This window comes from Lacerta agilis, chromosome 15 (assembly GCF_009819535.1).
Source record: "Lacerta agilis isolate rLacAgi1 chromosome 15, rLacAgi1.pri, whole genome shotgun sequence".
Taxonomy (NCBI): Eukaryota; Metazoa; Chordata; class Lepidosauria; order Squamata; family Lacertidae; genus Lacerta; species Lacerta agilis.
In genome coordinates this window covers 20,232,465-20,256,653 of record NC_046326.1, presented here as the reverse complement: position 1 = coordinate 20,256,653, position 24,189 = coordinate 20,232,465, and the positions used below count along the sequence as shown (strand labels likewise).

The 24,189-nt window shown below is 47.4% G+C and overlaps 1 protein-coding gene across 2 annotated transcripts in view; it reads left to right on the top strand.

Moving 5' to 3' along the window:
• LOC117060066 (nectin-1-like) overlaps positions 1 to 24,189 on the top strand; it is a 127,238-nt gene that overhangs the window by 101,474 nt on the left and 1,575 nt on the right. The window contains exons 3-6 of one of the 2 annotated variants that reach the window (XM_033172156.1): positions 86 to 388; positions 1,140 to 1,257; positions 6,202 to 6,231; positions 8,814 to 8,965. In XM_033172156.1, the coding sequence (XP_033028047.1) occupies positions 86 to 388; positions 1,140 to 1,257; positions 6,202 to 6,231; positions 8,814 to 8,965 (603 nt within the window). The remainder of the gene's footprint in view (positions 1 to 85; positions 389 to 1,139; positions 1,258 to 6,201; positions 6,232 to 8,813; positions 8,966 to 24,189) is intronic. The other variant, XM_033172157.1, reaches the window with a different exon arrangement.

Sequence of the window (24,189 nt, the reverse complement as noted above, 5' to 3'; positions counted from 1 at the left end):
TGACCAAACAGCTCACAGCACACGCTACCGTAGTAACCTCAAAGACCCTCCCCTCTCGTCTAACCTTCTCGCCTCTTCTCCTCAGCCAAACCGACAAACCGGATGGAGGCCACCACGAGCCTGCTCATTGCCAAGGCCGGTATGACGGAGAAGATTGTGGTCGCCACCTGCACATCCTCCAACGGGAAGCCCCCCAGCACCGTGTCCTGGGAAACCAAGCTGAAAGGGGTGGCGGAATACCAAGAGATCCGTAACCCCAATGGCACCTTCACCGTGGTCAGCCAGTACCGACTTTTGCCCAGCCGGGAGGCCCATCGGCAGCATCTGACGTGTGTGGTCAACTACCAACTGGACCGCTTCACTGACAGCATGATCCTCAATGTGCTGTGTAAGTGAGAGAGGCAGGGAGGCCAGCCTGGGCTAGAGGTTCCAGCATTGCAGAGGGTTGGACTAGATGACTCTCACCGTCCCTTCCAGCACTATAAATCTGAGATGCTGTTATTCGTTCTCCAGCAGCGGAGCTGGTATCTTTAAGAAGATTATGAACCCTTTTTGACTTTCCCAGGGCAGAACAGGGGCGGATTTGGGTGTGGGGGAGCAGCTGTAGGGCATTTTCTTTTTAAAAGTCAGGGTTCCCCTGTGAGAATGAATGAGTGAAGGTGTAACAGCACCCCTGAACATGTGGAGAGGGATTTTCTCCTATCCCATCCCAAAACTTATTTGTTTGTTGTATTCATGGCCAACCGTTTCTCCCAAGGTGTTCACGGTTCTCCCCCTCTTTCATTTAATCCCTACAACAACCCTGTGAGGTAGGCTAGGCTGAGAGGCAGTGACTGGCCCTAGGTCAGGGCCAAGGGGGGGATTTGAACCCTGGTCTCCCACATCCTAGTCCAACACCTTAACCACTGCACCACACTAGATCTGCAGCATGCCCCGGAGCTGAGCTAGGAGACAAAGATGAGCCAGAGTGAATATTAATGGCCTTTTGTTCCCCTCCCTTGTCCACATCTTTGTACCTCTCTTTTCACCCCTCTCTCCTTTCTTCTCTTCCGCTCTCCCTTCCCTGGCCTCTCCTCTCTCACCGGCCTGCCCTTCGCAACTTCCTCCCCTTCTGCTGTCATTCCTGTTCCGCCTCGCAGACGAGCCCGAAGTGAGGATTGATGGCTTTGATGGCAACTGGTACCTCAACCGGAAAGATGTGAAGCTGACTTGTATCTCCGATGCCAACCCTCCTGCCACCTCGTACCAGTGGAAGCTGTAAGTAGCCACCTACAGGGTTCCTTTTGACTTGACTTCCCTCTAACTCCGAATGCAGAGTGATCCTCAATTGGGCAGGAGGGAGACGTCTTTCTGCTGAGAGCGTCGCACCTTTGCTCCCAAGTCCTACGGAACTGTTGGGACTTCAGTCTCGCTGTGATGGTCAATGTGGAACTAACCAGTTCCGCTTCAGGTTTTGCAGATTGCGAGAATTTGTGTGTGACGTAACTGAGTTATTTCCTAAACTGGCCAAATGCCTGGCATGTAGAAAGCTGTCATATCAAAAAAGAGGCAGATTAGCATAGCCTTCTCCCTGAAGTGCTGCTTTACTTTGTGTAAGCATTTTTTTAAAAAAAAATATCATTTATTCATTTATATTCCTTCATGTGAGTCCCCATGCCGACAATACCCCCATGAGTGCCTTGCCCATAGAAAGCTAGCATATCAAGGAGGTGGCAGTCTAGCCTAGCCTTCTCCCTGATGTGCTACTTTACTCCTTGCAAGCATTTCATTTCATTTCATTTCATTCATTCATTCATATCCTATCATGTCACTCCCCATTGTCCAGTCTGAATTAATGCAGCCCAAACGCCTCAGTAAAATCCAGGCCTGGCTGTAACAGGCCATGATGATTTGACCTGTGCTAAGTCACCCCTTCCAAAATAACAACAATAATGACATTAAACCCTTGTGGCCACAGGAAAACCCACCCGAACACATCACATTTCAAAGCACCAACTGCATATATACTATATGAGTGGACCAGAAAGTAGATCAGGACCTACCATTCAACAACTGGAATATTTGTTGCAGATTGACACAAATTTCTGACTCGGAATCACTTAACAATAGCAATGAGAGACAACAGCCCCCCCCCCAAAAAAAAGATTGTGAGAATCTGTGAGTTTCAGTAGCTCTGATGCAGATGTGTACTTGCAGAAGCAAGTTGCCCCAGCATGTGGCTCATGGGGTACAGTCAGTCACTGCGTCTGCTCTTAGACGCTGTTATGCAGCTGGGTTTGGTTGGTGCCCCCCAAAGTTCTCATAATATGGTACATCCCACAAGCCTGTCCATGTGACATCCTCAGATGCCCCCTGCTCCCCCCCCCCCCGGCACTTTCCTCTTTATATAATGCTCCTTCATCTTTGTTCTGTAATGAAGGCTCTGCTGAGGAGGTCAGTTTCCACCTAGATGAGCATCCCTGACTGGGCATATGTAGAGAGGAAAAGGCTGCCCATGTGTGTGTGTGTGTGTCTGTGTGTCTGTGTGTTTGTGTGTGTGTTACAGGCAAGGCAGATTTGATCAGCAGCTGGGTGACTCACAAGCCTGATCACCTGGGATGACCCGGATGGAGCCAGGCATGCGAGTAGATGGCCTAGTTCTCACAAACAGCAGAGGAGGAGGTAATCCTGTGTCTGGACTGTACAGATTCTAGTTGCAGCTTGCAGCTTGCAGGACTGAATGCTCCTCCATTAAAAAAGAAAAAGAAAAAAATCCACCGTATATAGAAAGCTAGCATGCCAGAGGAGAAGCGCTACAGCCTAGCCTTCTCCCTGACATACCAAATTTCCATGTGCAGGGGTTGTTGTCGTTTTTTTGCTTGCTTGCTTGTTTAAAGGAGAATGCAGTCATATGGGCTCCCACATGCAGTCGGAAGTGGGTGCAGTCTAGGGCTGGGTAAGAAGGTGATCGAGATCAACTGGTAGATCACTCGTTTACTTGCAGTAGATTAGCAAGGATTTCCTGACTCACTGTTTTCCAGTTGGCTAAAAACCATTTCTACCACCCTCAGTGAAGCAGCTGAAAACAACAGTCAGAGGAAAACCAGGAGTGGATTTTTAGTTTGGAAGGACTGGGTGAGAGAGAGAGTTTTGGCCCAAACTTGCATATACTTTCCACCTGTGTGTTAAGTACAGCTGAGCTGGAGTGCAGAAGAAGCTGCTTTCCACTCACCCACCCAATTGGCATGTGTTTCTCTTTGCTCAGGAACGGGTTCTTCAGCATTTATCCCTGCATTCAGCCTGGTTTTATGGACTCCCTTAAAAAGCATTTTTGATCGACAGAGCCTATAGGAACCACTGCTCTGACTAATAAGCAATGCTGCTAGTTCTTCCCCTTCCAGGTTCCATTGTTCGGTGGAATGGATTCAATCTCTTTCTGAGTTCCAGTTTTTTTTGCTGAATAAAATAAAAGATCAAGGCATGGACCAAAGCCACTGGGAAGAGAGAAGGATCAATGCAGATAGAATGAGAGAGAGAGAGAGAGAGAGAGAGAGAGAGAGAGAGAGAGAGAGAGAAATTGCTAAAATGAGACAAAGAAAATCTTGATAGTATGAGCTTTTATTCACCCAGTGTGAGAGCCAGTGTGGTGTAGTGGTTAAGAGCGGTAGACTCGTAATCTGGGGAACTGGGTTCGTGTCTCCGCTCCTCCACATGCAGCTGCTGGGTGACCTTCGGCTAGTCACACTTCTCTGAAGTCTCTCAGCCCCACTCACCTCACAGAGTGTTTGTTGTGGGGGAGGAAGGGAAAGGAGAATGTTAGCCGCTTTGAGACTCCTTCGGGTAGTGAAAAGCGGGATATCAAATCCAAACTCTTCTTCTTCTTCTTCTTCTTCTTCTTCTTCTTCTTCTTCTTCTTCTACCCAAGCTTTGCCAGTGGGGATATAGGCCTAACAATGGTGATTCTGGAATAAAAAGCTTGACTGTCTAGTGTTCATCTCCCTGATCAAATCTCTCTGGCAGGGATGGGAGTACCTTATTCATCCTGAGGGCCACAGTCCTTTCTGGGAAACCTTCCAAGGGCCATATGCCAGTGATGGGTAAAGCCAGAAGTAAAAGTGGGTGGGCAAAGAAAGTAAATTTTACCTTTATACACCCTACTGGCTTCTACACACATTCCCACGCCCCTCTCAGTCTTGCAGCCAGACAAAGCAAGAGGCATTCTCAGACCCCCCAAGGACACATTCCAGCCAGGCAGAAACTCTTAAAAGAGGCTGCAGAGCCGAACCAGTGTTTTCTGCCACTGACAGGTCCACTACCCAGCTCAAAATGGTTCATTTCTTTTTTGAAATATTATCACAAATATTAAACTTCACCCAAGATTCTTCTGAATCTCAAGACTTCCTTCCTTCCCTCCGTGGGTTCTTTAACTAACTTTTTAAACTGGATATTGTCAGTCTCTCTAGTTTATCATCCCTCCATAGCAGGCTTCCTCAAACTTGGCCCTCCAGATGTTTTTGGCCTACAACTCCCATAATCCCTAGCTAGCAAGACCAGTGGTCAGGGATGATGGGAATTGTAGTCTCAAAACATCTGGAGGGCCAAGTTTGAGGACGCCTGCTCCATAGTATCCAAAATCTATGCATCATTGCAAGAGTCATGTAAAGCCTGCCAAAACAGTTCAAGTGTTTACAGTGGTCTGTCAAGTATGTTATATATTTATCCCATTCTTTGTTGAAGTTTTGATCCTCCTGATTTCTGATTTTCCCGGTTAATCTTGCCATCTCTACATAGTCCAATAATTTCATCTGCCAGTCCGCCCTAGTAGGTATCTTGTCGTCTTTCCATCTCTGGGAAAGAAGCACCCTTGCAAAATGCTTCATTTCTACCTTAGCTGAAAGAGAAGAAAGTGGACGAAGGTATTTGAGGTGTGCATTTTACGGAGCCGGCAGAATCTGTTCCAGTTTAGGCTCCAGGCTAAACTGCACCATGATGCCAACTTGAGCTACAGAGTCATGCCATACTTAATCATCTAGGTTTTCCCCTGTCCTCAACTCCTCATTCTGAACTAGGTGTTTTGTGTTGCTGAGAAAGATGGGTGTCCATTGTTACAAATGCCCCTTTGAGTTAACTGGGTGTAATGTTAACCTCAGCTTTCTGCTCAGTGTGGAAATATTTTGAGTCCCCCAATTTTTGTGTGTGTGTGTGGTGGTAAGTTGGGAGATATCAGGAATCTCCACCATTCCGAGTTTCCAGCCCTAGTACTCAAGCTGTGTGGACTGAAGAGGAGGCAAACAGCACATGTGTGCTAAGCATGCAGAAGGGCAATTCCTGGGTCCCTTGTTAATTTTGCTTGAAGGATCGAGTTCCCATTCAGCCAGCAAACTTGTTTTCAATGTTGGGTGCTGCCTTGCCAAGAGGCTCATTTATTAGAAGTGTGGAACGAGAGTTCTGTGGTACCTCTAACTGTGCCAGCTCTGCAGATCGAAATGGTCACGTGGGCCCACATGGGGGTAAGGCGATCTCACAGGCAAACCACCCCCAAGATGTTAAGGGCTTTATGCACCAAGAGTAACACCTTAAATTTGGCCTGGTAGTAAAATGGCAATCAGTGTAGACCCCTGAGCAAATGCAGACAGGGTCTCACTTTCTGCGCTAACTGCAATTCCCTAGTCAAGCACAGGGGAAGTCCCAAACAAAGCACATGGCAGTAGTCAAAGCTCCAAGTAGCCAATGCATGAACTACTGTAAGATAGTTCTGAACGTTAAGTGAGGGAGGAGAGGTGGCTGCAGCGCAGGAAGAGAAGTGAAAGAAAGAGAGATTAAATGTATGAGAGTTGGGGGCAGGGAGGGTGAAGGACTGTGAGACAGGCTTAGTTACAAAGTGGGGAAAATATAGGTGTGATGGGAATTGGGGAGGGTTGAATGTCCCACAAGTGTGAATAGCTGTGAGGCATCTTCCAGGGGTGAACCTCAGAACATTCTGCTCATGGAAGGTGGTGCATTGCTTGGCTACAAATTCATTTATAAGCCAGCATGGGTACTATCCCAATATGGAGATGTTCAAAATGGCAGCCAAACGGTAGAAAATATAAGTCACGGGGGTAGGGGAAAGGTTTCGTGGCCAAAATAGGGGTGGGGTGGGCTAGCTCCCTCTTTTCTCATTTGTCTGGTGCACAGTAATAATCAGCAAAGCTTTACCAAAGTGTTCCTTTTTTCTTTCAGGGTCCCATTGCCTAACGTAGGTAGGAATAGGTGAGCAGGCGATCACATTTCCTATGGACTAGTAACTTCTGGGCTTCTTTGCATGACTGATGCTGGGCATCTTCTGCCCTTTAGCCATTCAGAACATGACTCTGATCTTCCCTTTCGCTCTGCACAGAAGTGCGCCTTCATCTTTCAAGAGTTGCGCAACACACTTGATGGATAAGGCTGTCATGGCTTGGCTTGGGTTATAAACGCCTCTGTCATCTCTGGGTCTTTAACTATATTGAGCTTTGCTTTTATGCATGCTAACGTAGTCATAGACAAAATCCTAACTTTTCCTGTTTATATACTACTTGCGGATTACTGTTGGTGCTTTGGAGGGGAAGGAGAGGATAGAAGAATTTCCTGTATTGTCAATAGGAATTTGCATTCTACTAAATTGCTCCATTGGTCCAAGGCCGCCTACTCTGACTGGCAGTGGTTCTTACAGGTCTTGGGCAGAGAGAGGTATTTGCCACCATCAGCTACCTGGGATCTTTTCTGGGGCTGAACCTGGGTCCTTGTACACGCAAAACATGCACTCTGCCACTGAGCTTTTGGGTGATCCAATTACTCTAGCTAAAGTAATTGCTTCACCTTGTGCCAGTAATTAAAAATGAGCAAGCTGCATTATTCTTTACCTGCATGTATACATGCAGTTATGGTTACATTTTTTTTGTTCCACGACTTTCCAAAACAGTTTGGGATTAATTCATCGATGAGTTACTGGCCTTTGATTCCAGGGTAACACTGTGAGGAAACAACAACAACAACAACAACAACAACAACAACAACAACAACAACAACAACAACAACAACAACAACAACATTTCAGTCACCTTCCACAAACGTCTCTCAAACCATGTGAAATAAAAACAATTAAAAATGACATAGAAAGCAATAGCAGATAAATTTTAAAACAATACAAAATGGACACCCATGGCAAAGACCCATTCGCCCAGCTGAGAAAACCCATCAGAACAAAAATGCCTTCAGTTGTTTCTGGAAAATGCAGAAAGTGGCCACCTGTTGTATGTCGACAGGGATGCTGTTCCACAGAACAGGGGCAAGGGAACTAAAAGCCGTACTCTGAGTTGCCATGTTTTATTGCTTGATAGGTTGGGGAAAACCCATCAGGGTAGAGATAAGACTGATTTTGCTAGCATGGAAGTCAGGCAAATTGAAAATATTGCTACAGGGTTAAGAAATTGCCACAAGTTGCCAAGTTCAGCATCTCAGTTTTTTGTTTTTTGTTTTTTTAAATAAATCCAAGTTTCCAGCCCCTGGAAACTTTGAAGGTAGATCTAAAAGAGTGTGGCCAGCATTTCTAGCTGATGGGACAAGGCATCAGTTTCCAACTGGTGGGGCTTTAGCACCAACTTAGCTCTTTGCCCAGTCTAGCATAAGCAGGATAAATTATGCAATGACACAGTTATAATCTGCATAATTTATTGATGTTGCATACTTTGCAGAATTCAAGCTATTGCCCTGAGATTTCCCCCGCCCCTCCACACACACCACCCAGCTCTCTTCTGAGATGTCCATGGCTTGGGAAAAGACGTCGGGTGGAATATTTAGTGACACAGCATCTTTTTTTTAAAACACAAAGAATGTCCTGGATTTGATCCCCAGCACCTCCAGTTAAACGAATAAATCATCACAATAATTTTCTTAAAACCATTGCAAAAGTACAAAGAAGAAAAAAAACAGGCAGATGGTAAATCTGTCCTATAAAATGATCCATGGTGCCTTGACATAAATTGTCTCCTGATTGTAGGTGGCCAAACTGGGAAAGACCTCTCTCTCTATCTATCTATCTATCTCTCTTTCTTTCAGCTGGGAGACCACAGGAAACCTTATTGAGAGTCAGAACATTGTCTGATGAGTGGGAAAAATATTATTATTATTATCATTATTATTATTATTATTATTCCATCTAAGTCAGTGTTGTCTCCAGGGTTCCAGGTTCTGCAGATCTTACCCCATGCCCCTATTGCTCCCCAAATCAAAACCCTGCTTGAATATGAGGAGGGAGGGGTGCAGGTACAATTTTAAATTCATCTTTCATTTTATCCCACTCTTCAAGGAACTCATGGTGATGTAGATAGTTCCCTCTCACCAAGTTTATCCTCACAACAACCCTGGTAGGTAGGCTGGGCCAAGAAATGATGGCTAACCCAAGATGTGGCTCAAATCCTATAGCTACCTGGTTGTCATTCCACTACAGTGACCACAACCTGCTGCCTTTACATCTAAGCCCTTTTCAGGCATTATTCCCCCCCCCCACACACACACACAAATGTGAGGGGCAGTCAGTGAACACGAACCCACTCGCTCCATGTAGTGAGCCTTATTGTATAAGGGCATTTTACATACACTAAATTCAGAAGATGTTGGATTTGGAAGGTAGTAGGCAATGAAGGTTTTTGCAAGAAAATTGGGTTGTAGAACAGATGGACTTGAACCTCGACTAGGTGGGCTCAAACAGATGGGCTTGGATAGTCCTATAATAGCTCCAGGGAATTAGCCAGGATTCACTGTCTACAGGAAAGAACATTCTCACTAACCATTTGACCTTCCTTTTGTGACAGACTGAACGGATCGCTTCCCGACAACGTGGAGGTTCAGAACAGCACGTTGTTCTTCAAGGGGCCGGTCACCTACAGCCTGGCAGGGACGTACGTCTGCGAGGCCACCAACACCATCGGGACGCGGTCTGGCCAGGTGGAAGTTAACGTGACAGGTAGGAACCCCTCGTCGGAAAGGCAGCCTCTGTTTGCTCAACGCGTCCGCGTTGTGGGAGGGAAGTGTAAGCAAGTCGCACACCGTTATTTGTTTTCCTTCCTCGCTGTCGCTTGACAGATCTCCCACCTCCCACCCTTTCCTCTCAGGGCGGAACCAAGCTGGCGGGGGACCCCCGATGCTTCTTTCGCCATGCTTGAAGAAGTGCGTCCCAAAGGAAAGCTGTCTTGCTGGAATCATCTCCTCTCTTTGCGCTTTCCCCTCCTTTTGTTCGCTGGTACTTTGTTCCCCCTTGTTTTCCTTTCTACGTCTGGTTCAAACAAAGCACGAGAGCATCAGAGCTGTGCTCTAAAGTGAGAGGAGCACAAAAGGAGATGTCACAAAGGGATGGCAAAAAAGAAGGGTGTCCCACTGTGGTTGCAGTTATATGCAAAGGACTAAGGAACAGAGGCCATCCACTATAGAAATTCTCTTGTTTGGTCTTGGTAGGTTTGTTTTGGGGTTTTTGGCGTGTGTGTGGATTTTTTTCATTTTATTTTTAAGTTCTGAGCAAATTGTCTGTCCATGTCCCTACCCAGCCCATTTTCTACTTTGTGACTTGTCTGCACTGTTTTTAAGGAGTATTGCTCAAACAAGGTCCATGAAGAGAAATCATAGAGATGAACCACTCCTCTAAGCTTCAGAAGGAAGTGGTGAGACTGGGAGGCGAGGCATTGAGGAATTGATGTCGTATGACAATTTGAGAAGTTATGAGGGGAGGGGGGAATGCTGCAGAATAAGGGAAGATTTTGGGTTGGCCCAGAGGAAGTGATGTCTGTTCTTGTTGGTACTGCAAGGAGAGGAAATGACATCACACAGGCATAATCAACCAATGGCAATATCTGCACCATAAAGGAATAGCTGGGTGATTGGAGAGTAAAGAAACACCATCCATTTCCAATGTCCTTCTGTTTGGTGGCAGAACAGGCTTTCAAAGGGTGAAAGAACAGTGTGGTTTCCCATCTCGAAGAAATCCCAAAGATTATCCAGATTCCAGGCTTTCCTTTTGCTTCCCAGGCAGTCTGTCCTCTGGCTCATAATGATAAGCTATTATTATTATTATTATTATTATTATTATTATTATTATTATTATTATTATTAAAGACTATATTGTAAGACGCATAGAGATATTTTTTGTTGGTTTTGAAGCCTCTAGCCTTGATTGGCTGAACTGCCCTGATGTCACAGAGCAGGAAGAAGGCTATCAGGTTGTAGTTGATTGAGCTTCCTAAATGGGCAGGCCAAGCCTATAGACAGGGCTTTTTTTCAGTCAGAACTCGCTTAAACTCACTTCCAGCACCTCTCAGGTGGGCACCATTGCTATTATAAGAGAACAAAGGAGGCATTCATGGTGAGCTCTGGCATCTCTTTTTCTAGAAAAAGGGCACTGCCTATCGAACAGAAGAATTGGAGGCTTAGGAAAGGAAGGCCAGCCTGAGATGTTGAAGTCGGCCAAGAGTTGCAAGAGGGAGTTGTCCAAAAGAAGTGAGAGAAAAAGGAGGGGGGGTAGAAAGAAAACCTGAGGGGACAAGGAACAGAGAGGAGAAAGTCATGCACAGCCAGGTGTTTGAGAGATGAGAAAGGCTGGACTTCACCTCTTGTTTTGAAATAGCCATGTGCAGTTTGCAGCAACAGGTCACTGAGCAGATTGGTCATCCCATAGTCTCTGGTTTTCAATGGTCTTTGAGTCATATCAACGCCAGGGTGCTCAGCAATAAGGGCAAATACAAATTCTTCCAAGAAGAAGCTCCCCATTTGACACCCGTCCAAGACAAGTATGATCGTGTCGCAGAGACTACACAGGGGACCTTTCTGCTGATGGGCCCATGGGGCTTCTGTGAGATGGGGGATGTGGTGAGTGAGGAGAGAGAAGGATGCTTTATTTCCCAGCAGAAATGACACAGAGCTTGCTTGACAACATGCCAAAAACTTATCGGGCTGATGACATGGGTGTAGCCAAGATTTTTGTTAGCAAATCAGCAAGAAGATGTTTCCTGGGGTTAGGGGAAAATTTAAGGTGGACTAGGCATCTAGGCTCAGCTCTGACAAATCCTTCCATGTAACATAAGTGAGGTTTTGGAGTCTCTCTCTGTTGCTTTTTTAAAGTTTAGACCAGCCTTAGCCAACCAAGTGGCCTCCACATGTCCGACTACAGCTTCCATCATCCCTGGCCAATTGGGCATTCTGGTTGACGCTGATGGGAGTTGTAGTCCAAAGCTTCAGGGTGAGGAAGGGCATTTTGTTTTGCTTTTCAAAGACAAGGGAGACTGTGATACAGGTTTGCAAAATGCTGAATGAATTTGCTGGGGATGGGGAGAATTATTATGCATTTATCATAATACTAGGCTATTGAGGTCGGCCAAGGAAGCAGATGGGCAGTGGGCATTTGTGTGGCGTAGGAAGTAAAAGCGCCAGGCTAGAACCTGAGAGTTCAGAAACCCACTCTGCCATGAAGCTCAAAGGAGCCTTTACTCTAAATTCAAAATGCTGGTTCATAACTGAGCCAGTGTGATATTTATTATGTGCTTTCTTATATTCATATCCCCCTTTTTTTCCTCCATGAAGCTCAAGGTGGCATATATGACTCTCCTCTCCCAGCTTTCTCCTCACAACAACCCTGTGAGGCTTAACAGGGTCACCTATTCAGCTTTGTGGCTGAGCAGGGTTTTGAAATCCGACCTCCTGGACCCTAGTTCAACCCTCTAACCACTACGCCATGCTGTCTTCTGCAGTGGTTTGAGTGTCACAATAGGACCTGGGAGCCTCAGGTTCAAGTCCCCAAATGACCATGAACTCACTGGGTGACCTTGGGCCAATCTCATGCTCTCACCCTGACCTACCTCACAGGTAGGATGAAAGTGAATGGGTGGGAGAACCATATTCACTGCCTTGAGCTCTTGGAGGAAATCTGCAACATCGGCGTAATAAATAACGCTGAGGACAGGACAAACGAAGTGTTTCATGCACCGTTTCAGCTACATGTTCTAGATGTGCAGTTAACTTCATGGGTAGCATCCCGAAGTGGTAAGGTGAACTATACCATTTTTCAGACTTCAGGGGTACCATTCCTGAACGTTCCCTCCCATTAAAAAAAAATTGCCTGCAAATAAACAAGAAATCTAACAAGTCGTGGAAGTTCCTCGCTCAGCCTTCTCCCTGCGGTACTAATTTTCAAGCTGCAAATTTTGTTGTTTTGTTTTTTAACAAACTCATAAATGTGCCCTCCCCACCACTGCCCACCGTCAGAACGAGCACAGTCCCTTCAGGACCTCATCCGTCTCCCCTCTCAGAACAAGCCACAGATGGTTTCTAAAGAGGATTAGACAAAGTTATGGCGGATTGGTCTATCAGTGGGGAAATCTAGCGTTACCCAGGTGGACTGCTTGGCCTTTTCCAGCATCGTGTCCCTACACTTAATTGGTTTAATTGGCAGACTAATTGGCGACAGCGGATTTTTAATCCGCAGGTTGGAAGTTAAGGAGACCTCCTTATTTATTTTTCCCTACCAAAAGGGTTGTTTTTGTTCCGATGCTGTCGCAGACGGCGGAAAAGGCTGTGTTAAAAAGTGCAGCATCTGCGTACAGCAACAAATAGCAGAAACAGTTTTTGTTGTTGTTGTTGTTGTTCTTCAGTTTCAGACCTTTTAAGCGCTCCTTTCAATGGCGGGGCTTTCGCCTGTATGCAAATCCGCCGCGCGGTTTAATCGGTTGGTTAATGGATGCATCAGTTGAAAAGGCGGGTGATTAATCAATTAACGGCTCTCTTAAGCACGTTGACAGTCTTAATCGGAATAATTGTCGGTAAGGAATTGAGCAAAATGAAATGAAACAAAACGAGTAATAAGCAAAATGCCCCCCCTCCCCCAGTATGGATTTTGATCCCCTGAACAGGGAGGCGGCGGGCGGGCGGGCGGGCGGGGGAGAGCCCAGGTGGCAAGGGAGGCGGCTGGTCAGGAACTCCTGCCAGGAGATGCCACGTTTGCCGGGATTAGCAGCTGTCTCATTAGACCAGGATACATAAAGCAAAATCCTTGTTAATCATTCATGGCCTCGGAATATGTTTATCCGGCTCTCCCCAAGGGCCGATTAGGCTAGCGATGGAGCAGACTCAGTCAGCTTCTCCGAGGCTATTACAGGTAGGTTTGTTTGGGGCTTGTGGGCAATTTAGGCACCATTGGCAGAAAACTCTTTTCTCCCCCCAAAAACGGCTTGCCGCACATTCAGCTTGAACCACCAAGCAGCCAGACAGTCCCCAGGGGCGGAGGCGACCCTCACAGCGTGATCTCATATAGCCATGGCCCTTCATGGCTCATGCAGTCGTTATTTGCTTTTGTTCTGCTCTGATCAAAAGAGGTTACGTAGGTTTCGGGAGGGCTCCAAAACCTGCACAACCTGTTCTGTTCAGAAATTATGAAAAAGGCGGGCGGTGGAATTAATATGCATGAGGAATAGTGCAATGCCTCTTGCTTTGTTCCTTTACTTCCTCAGATATTCAGCCTTCTCAGATACACAGATTTGGGGCAGTTGTCTGCCAGACTGATTTATTTATTTTTTTTGCACGGGATCTGAATCATTCTCGTATCACACAACACCATCAACATTCTGCTTTTCTATCAAAAAGTTCCCAGAGTGGGTTCTACAATAAAAGAAAAATAGAGAATTTCATAGAGAATAAACACTTAGGATTGGCTATGGAAGGCAGCAACTGAAACCATGTTTTGCAGAACTGCATGCAACCCTTAACCTGGAGGGGGGATTGAGTGGGGCACAAGTACTGCTCTGAATGTGGCACACAGTCCCACTGCAAAAGCCCATAGAAAGCTCCCCAAGTCCCTATTTACTGCTGGCCCTCTTGAAATAGGATGTCCCCGGGGTGGTTTGGAGGTGGATTTGAATCTGTGCGACCCCAAGCCTCCTTGTTCCACTAAGGGGCCCTAAGATTGGGCCCATCCACTGTGCCAAGCTGGAGATAGTGTCATTCATTCCCCCAAGAGGATTCCTAATTGGTTTCAAGGAGGGGATTTAGCTGGGTTGTTCTCAATAAATCCTTGCCCACCCTAGTTCCCCCCAGGCTCTTTTGAATTACCGTCAGCCCCAGCCAACACAGCCATGCCCCCCTCAGCCCCAGACACATACATCTGGGCCGGGCAGAGTCTGATGAGAGTCATAGCCCCCAACGTCTGATGGCTGGTGAAGGTTACTGTAAACAGTCTATTGCAGATGTGATCCACGGTGGCACATAGCATGCACAATTGACTTGATGTTGCAAAGCCTTGCACATCAAGCCTCTGTGCTTTTTATTAACTCCGATCCGGCCATAATGTTCTGAAACCTGCTGCCTTTTTTGGAACGCATGGCAGCATCGACAAATGCGTGGTTTTTGAATCAAGAGCTAGAAGACATGGATCATCTTGTTATTTATTACTTGGTTATTTTTTAAAATTCCAAAGGAGCCCGGGTCAGCAAACATCTCTGCAATAAAACACAAATAAAATGGAAAGTAAGAAAAATATTTAAGACATTTTAAAACATCTAAAAAGGCTAAAACACAATAAACCATGTGTCTGGATAGGACTGCTGAAACAGAAAAGTATTCAGTAAGTGTCAGAATTTCATTACTACTACTACTACTATTAATTTTCTATAGTGCCTTCATCTGATGATCATAGGGCAGTTTACAATGATGGCGGCTGCTTAACATCAATAGGCAAGGAGTTCCAAAGGACATGTGCTGCCATGTTAAAAGTGTGCCTCCTTACAAACTCAGAATGGGCATTGTGTGGCCCTTGCAGAAGTTCCCATTCTGTAGATTGAATTGATCAAATAGGCATGTACAGATTAAGGCGGTCCCTTAAGTAAACTTGTCCCGAGCTCTTAAGGGTTTTCTATACCAATAGTAAGACTTTGAACTCATTGTGTAAAATGGTATTTATTACACTGCCTTGAAATTCCCAGCAAATAGTCATCTATGCGAAACCACAGATGATCCCAGATCGGAGAGCCCTCTGAGAAGGCTGTGTCGGGGGTTTTCATGCTTGCAGTTGAGCATAAACAAACACAGTTTCCCACAATGCTCTTTGGCCCTGCAGAATCTCACCCTGCCTTGAAGAAGGAAGGAGTGTGTGTGTCTGTCTGCCTGCATGGGCCAACCCCCTGATGATGAGCTCCCAGCACTGGCTGAAAGCTGGCATTACGAGTTACAGCACATTAAAAAGATGGATAAGTGGAAGTTTAATATTTTATTCCCACAATCTGTTCACGTAATAGGTTTCCTGGCGTTGCAGGACATTTGTCAGCCGAGGTGAATCCAGGCTGCAAGACGTGCAACTTCATTACGGCTGGCTTGATTGTGTGTTTGGGGGTGCGGAACGAGGAGGCTCTCGAGGAGAGGCTTAGCGGCACCCACACGTGTCTTCGGAGGGGCTTCCCAAGGACATGCATGTTGCCCTGCAGGGGAGCATGCTCCACCAAGCATCTGCGGTCGCAGAAGCGCAGGCATGCACAGGGAAGCTTCACGCACGGGCACACAGATGCAGAATCAGCCAGAGCTACGCAGTTGGAAACGAGGCAGGATCTTCCTCTGCTGCAGTCGCGCACGCACCCAGACGTCCAGTTACTCGTGTTTCCTCACGGCCCTGAACAGTAATAAGAATGGGAGAAGAGCCTGCTGGATCAGGCCAACTAGTCCAGCATCCTCTTCTCACTGTGGCCAGCCAGATGCTTGTGGAAAACCCACAGACAGGATCCAAGCGTGTGGGCTCCCAACTCCACCAGCTCCCTTCAGCCTCCCCCCAATAAAATATTTGAGGAGGCCGCCCCCCCAAGTTGATAGGTATTGCCATTTCACCCATTGTCCCAGGGCAGGTTACAACAATTAGAATGCAATATTTAAGAGCAATTGTAAACACTATGGGTCCTAAAAATAGGTCTAAGTAGGCAAATGCATATATCATTGATTTTTTACTATTATTATTATTATTATTATTATTGGGGGGGGGCAACCAGATGTCCAGAAACTTGGGCTTGGGGAGAGTTGGGTTCAAGTCCCTTTTTAGCTTTAAGGATTCAGAGTAGCCCTGGACCAGTCGTCGTTTCTGAGGCCAGTCCACCTCACATAGCTGTTTTTTTTTTGGGGGGGGGGGGTTGAAGTTCGTGTGAGAGGGGAATAAACTTTCACCAGCCCTAGGTACCTCCGTTTGCTAGGATCGGAGACAGGGCTTATCTCTCTCTCTCTCTCTCTCTCTCTCTCTCTCTCTCTCTCTCTCTCACACACACACACACACACACACACACACACACACTATTTTATTAAAGTTTGCACCCATGCCTGAATGCAACAGCACTCTCCCCCGTGGCTTTTAATTGCATTTAGTTGATTGGCAGTTTAATGCTTACACACAATTTGGCTGTGGAGTTTTCTCCAAGACTCTTTTGGTTCTCCTTCATTGTGCGAGGAGGAAAAGGACAGGAAACTGAAGGAAAGCGATGGTGCAGTTTCATTCGAAGGGACAAGCAAAAGGCTTTGCTTCCAAAAGCTCACACCAGGCTTCCCCAACCTGGTGCCCTCCAGATGTTTTGGACTACAGCGCCCCAACAGCTGTGCTGGAGAGTTGTAGTTCATCGTGCCTGGTTGAGAGAGGCTTCAGAAAGTTATCTCACACGAACCTCGGCAACCTCCTGACTATAGGTTTCAGTGACACTTGCATTTGTTTTCAATGTGGTCAATGAATGAAAATGGCTTCTTGGGTTTTTAACCAGAAATCAAACAGGGATGTGTACATCTTTGGTAGACGACAGCTTTAAGGAGGACGTGTAGGAGACAATGATTGTTGGTGATGAATTAAGCAAGCAAGCAAGCAATAAAAAATGAAAAACATTCCGGCATAGATGGAGACATCTCTTGATCCAAAGTCAACAATTGAGAGGAATGGGAAGAGGAGAGGGGAGATATGAGTAACTGTGAGAAGGTGCCACTTTAAAATCTCTTATTACCTGTCCATTTTGGCCCAACTTGAAGGAAAGCAACACATTTCAAATAGGTAAATGGACAAGTAAATTGCATGGTAGCAGAGCACCAACTCCTCCCAGGCACCCCCCCCCCCATTCAGGAGTGAAACTCGGCTGCTTTGAAACCTGGCCTCCTAGTCTGCAGGGCGGGGGGGGGGCAGCATGCCAGCCCCCACCTCAGCCCCCCGCCAGGAAGTGCTTGATTGACAAGCAGTAGGTGACCCTGCAGAAAGATTAAATCCTAAGACCCGTCTGGCATCTGTCCCGAAACCTATCGCAGGGGCCTGGAAAGCCGACAGCAGCTGCTGAAACCTCTGGGTGAGTCCCCAGTGGTTTCAGATAGGGACATTGCACACAGACCGACCCTTTCTCTCTTCTTTGGCACAATACCCTACCATAGGGTAGAAAAGGCAATTTCCTTCTATTATCAGACGAGCCTGCTGGATCAGTCCAATTGAATTATAGAGATGAAAAGGAAGCGCTAGGGTCATCTAGTCCAACCCATTGCAATGCAGGAATCTCAGCTAAAGCATCCATGACTGATGGCCAGCCAGCCAGCATCTCACAGTGGCCAACCAGGTAGAGAACTCTTCTGCATTATTTCCTCTAAACGTGGAAGCAAAGCCCAGAGCCATTGTAGCTAGTAGCCATTGAGAGCTCTCTCCTCCATAAATTTGTCTAATCCTCTGTAAAAGTCATCTAACTTGGCTGGCCATCCCTGCCACCTGTGGGAGTGAGTTCCATAGTTCCTGCAGAAGAAGGACTTTCGTTGTGCTGAATCTTCCAGCGGTTTGGTGTGCCAGAAGGCTGGGAAGGGGCAATAGCTGAGTGGTACAGCACCTGCCTTGCCTTGTCTTGCCTTGCCTGCAGAAGATCCCAGATTGAATCCTTAATGGCATTACCACATAGGAGATGGAAAGGATTCCCTGTCTGAAACCTTGGGAGAGTCATTTCCAGTCGGTGTAGACAAAACTGAAATCAATGGTCTTGACTCAGCATAAGCCCACTTCCTATGCCCCTATGGGCTGGGTAGCCACAAGCCACAAATCCAGTCCAGAGTTTCACTGAAACTTGTCTCCACCCACTTTTAGAATCATATGCTGATCCTGATGAACATCATAGTGGAGAAGGGATCCATGCTTAGCCCATTCCCTAAACACTCCACTCCAGGCTTTGCAACTTGCTGCAGGAAGAGGTGGATAAAATTAAGGTAGTGTCAAGTAGCTTTCCCCAACCCTCCAGAGGGTGCTGAACTACAACTCCCATCATGCCTGGCCATTGGGAAAGGCTAGCATAGCAGATGGATGTACTGGTAGCCATGTGATATAGTCGAAAGAGGGGTGGAAGAATGAGGAGCTTTTACCATTCAAAAGCTCAGGACGTGTGACTTCAAATATGACTCTGTGAAGCTCTAAGGAGAGAAGCAGCCCCTGAGATTCTGTGGCAGAAAGGGCACCATGGAATCTAGAAACTTGATGAATGGAAGGTCTCCCTCCAACCTCTGTTGCGTGCTGGAAAACGACTGCATGGCGTGCCTCCGCGAATAATCAGCGTGAGAGTTATTAATTTGGTGTGCTCTGTTTCCAGCTTCGTGGGAAGAGAGGGGAGGCCCTCTCCGGGCATCTTTTGCTGCCATGGCCCCTCCAGCTGTCTGTCAGCAACAGGTGGGACCCACTCAGTGCCAACCTCTCCTGGAAAGGATCCTAGAAACCTCCTTGCCCAGCAGAGGAGAATCCCCGACTCCCGTGCAGGCCCCTGTTCGCACTCATCGCTCTTTCCTAAATAAGTCCCCCATTGTCTTTCCCTTTGGCGGGATCAAAGAAACGCAGCAGCCTCGGCCACGTTCCAGAGCGAAACCCAAAGCGATCCCTCTATTCTCTTTGCTTCCAGCTGCTGCCCCAGGAGATAGAGCCATTGGCAGCAGGACAGGAAGCCTTGCCTGAATGCAACAGCTGTCAGAGCAAAACGAGGAGGGGGTGGAATCCGAGGTAGCCGCTTTTCATGCCCCTGCCCGCTGTTTTTATGGGGGGGGGTGAGGACAAAAGAGGTTTATAACCAAAGTGGGTGGAGATGTGTGATGGGTTCTCTTTAAACCGCTCCCCACCCTCTGCCTGCTTCCTATGTCATGGCAGGGCTTTAATCCTTTCCAGATTGTTTCCCTCCTAATGGGGTTTTCAGATGCAGCAACAGACGCCCCCCCCCCCAGTGTAGATTTGCAGGGAGACTGGGCCCCTTGGAGGCAATGGGTGTCCCCAGGATTTCTAAGGCTGGCACAACCATTTTGCAAGGGCCTGTCCAAGCCATTCCGGTGCCAGAGATAGGGAGCCCCAACAGCAGACATGTACACCCATTCATTGGCATGGGGGCCCAACGCACCAGGAAGCGAATGATCCTGCAGAGTGGGCTAAAGAGCTCAGTGGTCAGACAAGAGTCTTGGGTAGCTTCTTAGATTTAGACATCACCAGTGGGGAGAGAGAGCTGTGGAGCTCAGGTCCTGCTTGCAGCCTTCCCACAGGCATCTGGTTGGAGAGCAAGATGCTGGTCTCGAACATAAGAAGAGTCTTGCTGGATCAGGCAAGTGGCTCATCTAGTCCAGGATGTCGGGCTTTGGCCAGGTATATTCTGCAGTGGTGCAGGCCTGTGGTGTGTGTTTTCTGTCACTGTGCAATGTGCGAAACGAACCACACAGGACAGATGGGGCAGCCGAGATGCCTGAGTGAGGAAATCTGGAATGATCCCTGCGGAAAGGATAAGTTATTCATCAACAGCAGAGGTCAACTTTGGGCCAGCAGAGCTGGGTGGAAAGATGACACTGATTTGGGGGTGGGGGTGGGGTCAAAAGCTTGCATGCCACTGTATTCTCTTCAGAGCTGACCCATTGAAATTAATGAACCTTAGTTAGATACAACCAGGGTTTTTTCCAGCTGGAAATTGACAAAACTCAGTTCTGGCACCTCTCAGGTGGAGGCATTCATGGTGAGTTCCGGCAACTCTTCATCTTCACCCATCAACTTCAGTGGGTCTTCTCTGAGTAGAACTAGCATTGGATGTAACCCCAAATCTTTTGTCTTTTGGTGGACCTGGCTGAGAAAAAGCCAGTTAGGAAGAGCTGAGGTCCCAGGTAATTTTGGAGCAAGCAAACAGAGTTCATAATCCAATGGGGTTCAATAAGAGGCAATGTTGTGTAGTGTAGCATTCAAAGTGTTGGACTATGACAGGAGTGGAGAACCTCAAGCTGTCTTCCTTGCCTCTGGATTTTGCATGGCTGAAATGGAGCCTGCTGCACAAAGTTAAGAGTCACGGCCATAGCTCTGCCCACTTTTGGCCTTGTCTCCACACGCCGTTGCCTCTGTCTCCACCTGCTGCTAGGAGGCATGCATGCCTCAGGCTGGAAGAAGAAAAAGGCTCCCCATCACTGTTTGGCAGGGGACACATCATTGCAATTCCACGTTGTTTTCCCAACCCTGTTGCAACCTGGCATCTCATTGAGGTTTCTGAACATCTCCGTGCAGTCAGAGAATGCAAAATGTTCCTAGTATGACTGGCTTGGGAGAGGGAAGGTTGGGATACAGGCTAAGGATCTTCTGAGCCCCAAAGGGAATCACAACGGTTTGGGATGGCGCTGTTTGTAGAGGATCTCCCTGTCCTTAGGGGATCTCACAGGAAGCAACCCTGGTTTGGACAGAAAGGGAGGAAGGCAGGGCTTGTCCACAAAGGATGTTTGTAGAGGGCAAAGGGCTGCAAGGAATCTCAAAATGCCCTTGAAATTCGCCTCCCCACCAAGAATCTGGGATGCAGAGCTGGTCTCTACCACCACCAAGTGGCAGTGCCGTGAATGTCCCTTTTCATTGTCCCTTCCAGAAGATGGTCGTCCCTTTCTCTCTCTCTCTCTCTCTCTCTCTCTGTCTCTCTCTCTCTCTCTCTCTCTCTCTCAAAAAAAGCCTTCCCTTCCCTTCTTTTCTACTTCTGGTTTCCTTTTGCTCTTCCTCCTACTCTGATTGGTATTTCCCCCACAAAACCGGGTTTCCTGGGCTTGTAGCCAACTTGGTTCCGCTTGGAGAAAACCCCATTGAAATGAACTAGTCTAAGGTAGTCAACGGGACACGGGTGGCGCTGTGGGTTAAACCACAGAGCCTAGGGCTTGCTGATCAGAAGGTCAGTTGTTCAAATCCCTGCGACGGGTGAGCTACCGTTGCTCGGTCCCAGCTCCTGCCAACCTAGCAGTTCAAAAGCACCCCAAAAAATGCAAGTAGATAAATAGGTACCACTCCGGTGGGAAGGTAAACGGCATTTCCATGCACTGCTCTGGTTCGCCAGAAGCGGCTTTGTCATGCTGGCCACATGACCCGGAAGCTGTACGCCGGCTCCCTTGGCCGGTAACGTGAGATGAGCGTTGCAACCCCAGAGTCGGACACAACTGGACCTAATGGTCAGGAGTCCCTTTACCTTTACCTTTAAGGTAGTCAAGAGCCCTACTCTGAGTAGGACTAGCCCTGGATTAAACCCAAAGTCATTGAACAGTGAGCTGTGCGAGGTTGCCAAATTTCTAACCAGCTGCTGCTCCTCTGCCCCTAAGCGGAACCCTACCTGAGTCCAACACTACCCAGCCATTTAGCAGGCAGGGCTTTCTCTGCAATAGGAAAGGAATAGGAAACATTCCTTTGTGTCAAGCCTTATATTTTAAGCCCAGTAAAAGAGAAAAAGACAACTTGGAGGCAAAGGATAAATTTTGGGGGGTGGGGAGCAGGGAAGCAGAGAGACTGGATGCAAATGCCGGAAACTATAATCTCTCTTTCCCCGCCCCACCCTGCCCCCCCAACCACAATTCACCTTGCAGGCTGCATTGGGGAAGGAGAGATCTGTGGAAGTGTCATGGCAACGGGGTGTCACAGGGGCAGGCACACAAGTGTCGGGGGATTGTGTGAAAACAAACGGCATCTTGCTATTTTGCTACTGAATTGTGAATAATGGGAAGTGTGGCATGGCGGGGAGGGGGGGTGAGGGGTGAGCTTGGAGTCTGAGCCCAGAGTTGCAGTCTCCTTTGCAACTGAGAGACAGGCAGGGAAAGAGAGTGAAGATTTCCCCTCTCCCTGCTGTTTTGCTCACCCCACAAGTCACAAGTGAGGAACCTAGGGAGCTGCCTTACACCATTCATGCCATTGGTGCATCTAGCTCTACTCTGTCCGTCAGAAGCTCTCCAGGGTTTCAGGTCTGGATCTTTGCCCCAGCCCTACCTGGAGATGCAAGGGATCGAACCTGGAACCTCCTGCATGCAAGGCAGACTGCTATACCACTAAGCTATGGTCCTTGTTCACGTTGTGCAGGTCTGCCCTTGTGGGAGATGGGCTCCTTTGCTCGGTCCCTGGCAGCACCCTCCTTACAACTGCAATGGAAAGCTTGCTCAGTCCTTTGGAGTGCTATGTTTGGGGGGATGCACCCCCTCCCCACAAACGTTCCCTGACCGGGGCTTTCGGGAGTCCAGGGCTGAATTTGCTACGCCCAACTCACATGGTGCAATAGAGAGGAGAGAGGACTTCTGAGCAGATTGCAGAGTGCCCTTTCCTCACCACCGAGCAATCGCAGCCCCATGTGGTGGGATCTGGAGGGCAAGGTTTCTAGACTGGAACATGTAGTGAAAACAACTTGATGGTTTTTTGGGGGGGGGGAGATGAGGAAATATACTGGTGGGGTTAACAGATGCAGGTGAGCCTGGGGTTTGTGGTGACAGGGCAGGGAGGTTTTTCAGCTGTAGGATTCTGGCATGCACCAAACAAGATACAATGTGCCCCCTCTCTGTGTCTTTCTTTCTTTCTTTCTTTCTTTCTTTCTTTCTTTCTTTCTTTCTTTCTCTCCCTCGCCATCCAGCATTTGCTTGGGCTAATTTGCAGCAACAATAATACCCTTGGCTCAAAGCCAGGCATCTAACCCCAACTTCACCCCCCACCCTGTTCTGAGTTCTTGGCCAGTCTACCTTCTCGCACTCCCTTTGCGGGGAGGGGGCAGGGAAACTCATTTTTTCCATTTTGTGGAGGAAGAAAAAAAATGCTTCCTCTATTGTAAAGAGAGAGAAGGTGGGATGGGAATTGGTGCTTCGGTGTGAAATGGATGGCAGGGCGTACTGTGGAGGTTTGTAAGTTTGCGAGCAATGGGAGAGGGTTGCTGGTAGGAAACCACTCCCTTCCTTCGGGGAGAACTCAGGGTCAACATAGTGAAACTGGCAGGGCATAAATTTGTGAGAAGGAGTTTGCTTTCCCCCTTCCCCAGATGCAGAGGTGACCACTGTCTTGGCAATAATGGTTTTCTCCAGTCAACTCCATGGAGGGATGTACGTCTCAGCAGCTATTAGCTATGACAGCAAAAAATAAAATAAAAAAATGAAACCTCCATATACACACGCAGTCTACCTCTGAGTGCCGGATTTTACAAAATCAGTAAATAAAAAGGTGTAAGCTTAACATGGATAACTCACACAGGTTGCAGGGGCTTTCTCTCTGGGTCCAGATATGGGGTTAACTTGGTGCAGATTAACATTATTTAAATAAATGCAACACACCCCTGCTAAATACAGTAGTTGCCCTGATGGAACTTCCTTTCAGTGCTGGTTTAATGGATTGCATCACATTAATATTTTCCAAAGCGTCTCGCACATTTTTAGGATGGTGGATGGCATGAGCTAGGAGAGGGCGTAATACCACATCCTACCACTTGAGTGTCTGATTCACACAATCTCTCTTCCCCAATTTTCAAAGAGGAATAATGGCATGATTTGGACATCTGTGTGGCGAAGCCACATCTAATGAAATGTTACCTTTCTGTGAAATAATGGGGGGTCTCTGGGGGGTGGGAAGTGTGGTGGGAGAGGGTGCCTCTCTTTTAACCTTTTCAGGTGTGCCTGCTGTTTATCCCTGGAAAGCTCACACACAGGGGTCTTATTCCAGGCAAGCTCTAGAGACCAGAGCCGATTCCTAAGTGGGGTGCCCATTGAGCTGAAGCAAATAGTCACAGATAGGAGTCCCACCCACCCACCCAAAACCAAACTGGACAACATGTCGGAATTTGCCGTTTTGCAAATAGCTGCTCTTTGAAAGATTTTTTAAAATAATAATAATAAAAATACCAATAACCTTACTGTTTTATTCTCTTTGTAAACTCTGAGTTTTTCTTCAACCCAGCAGTATTT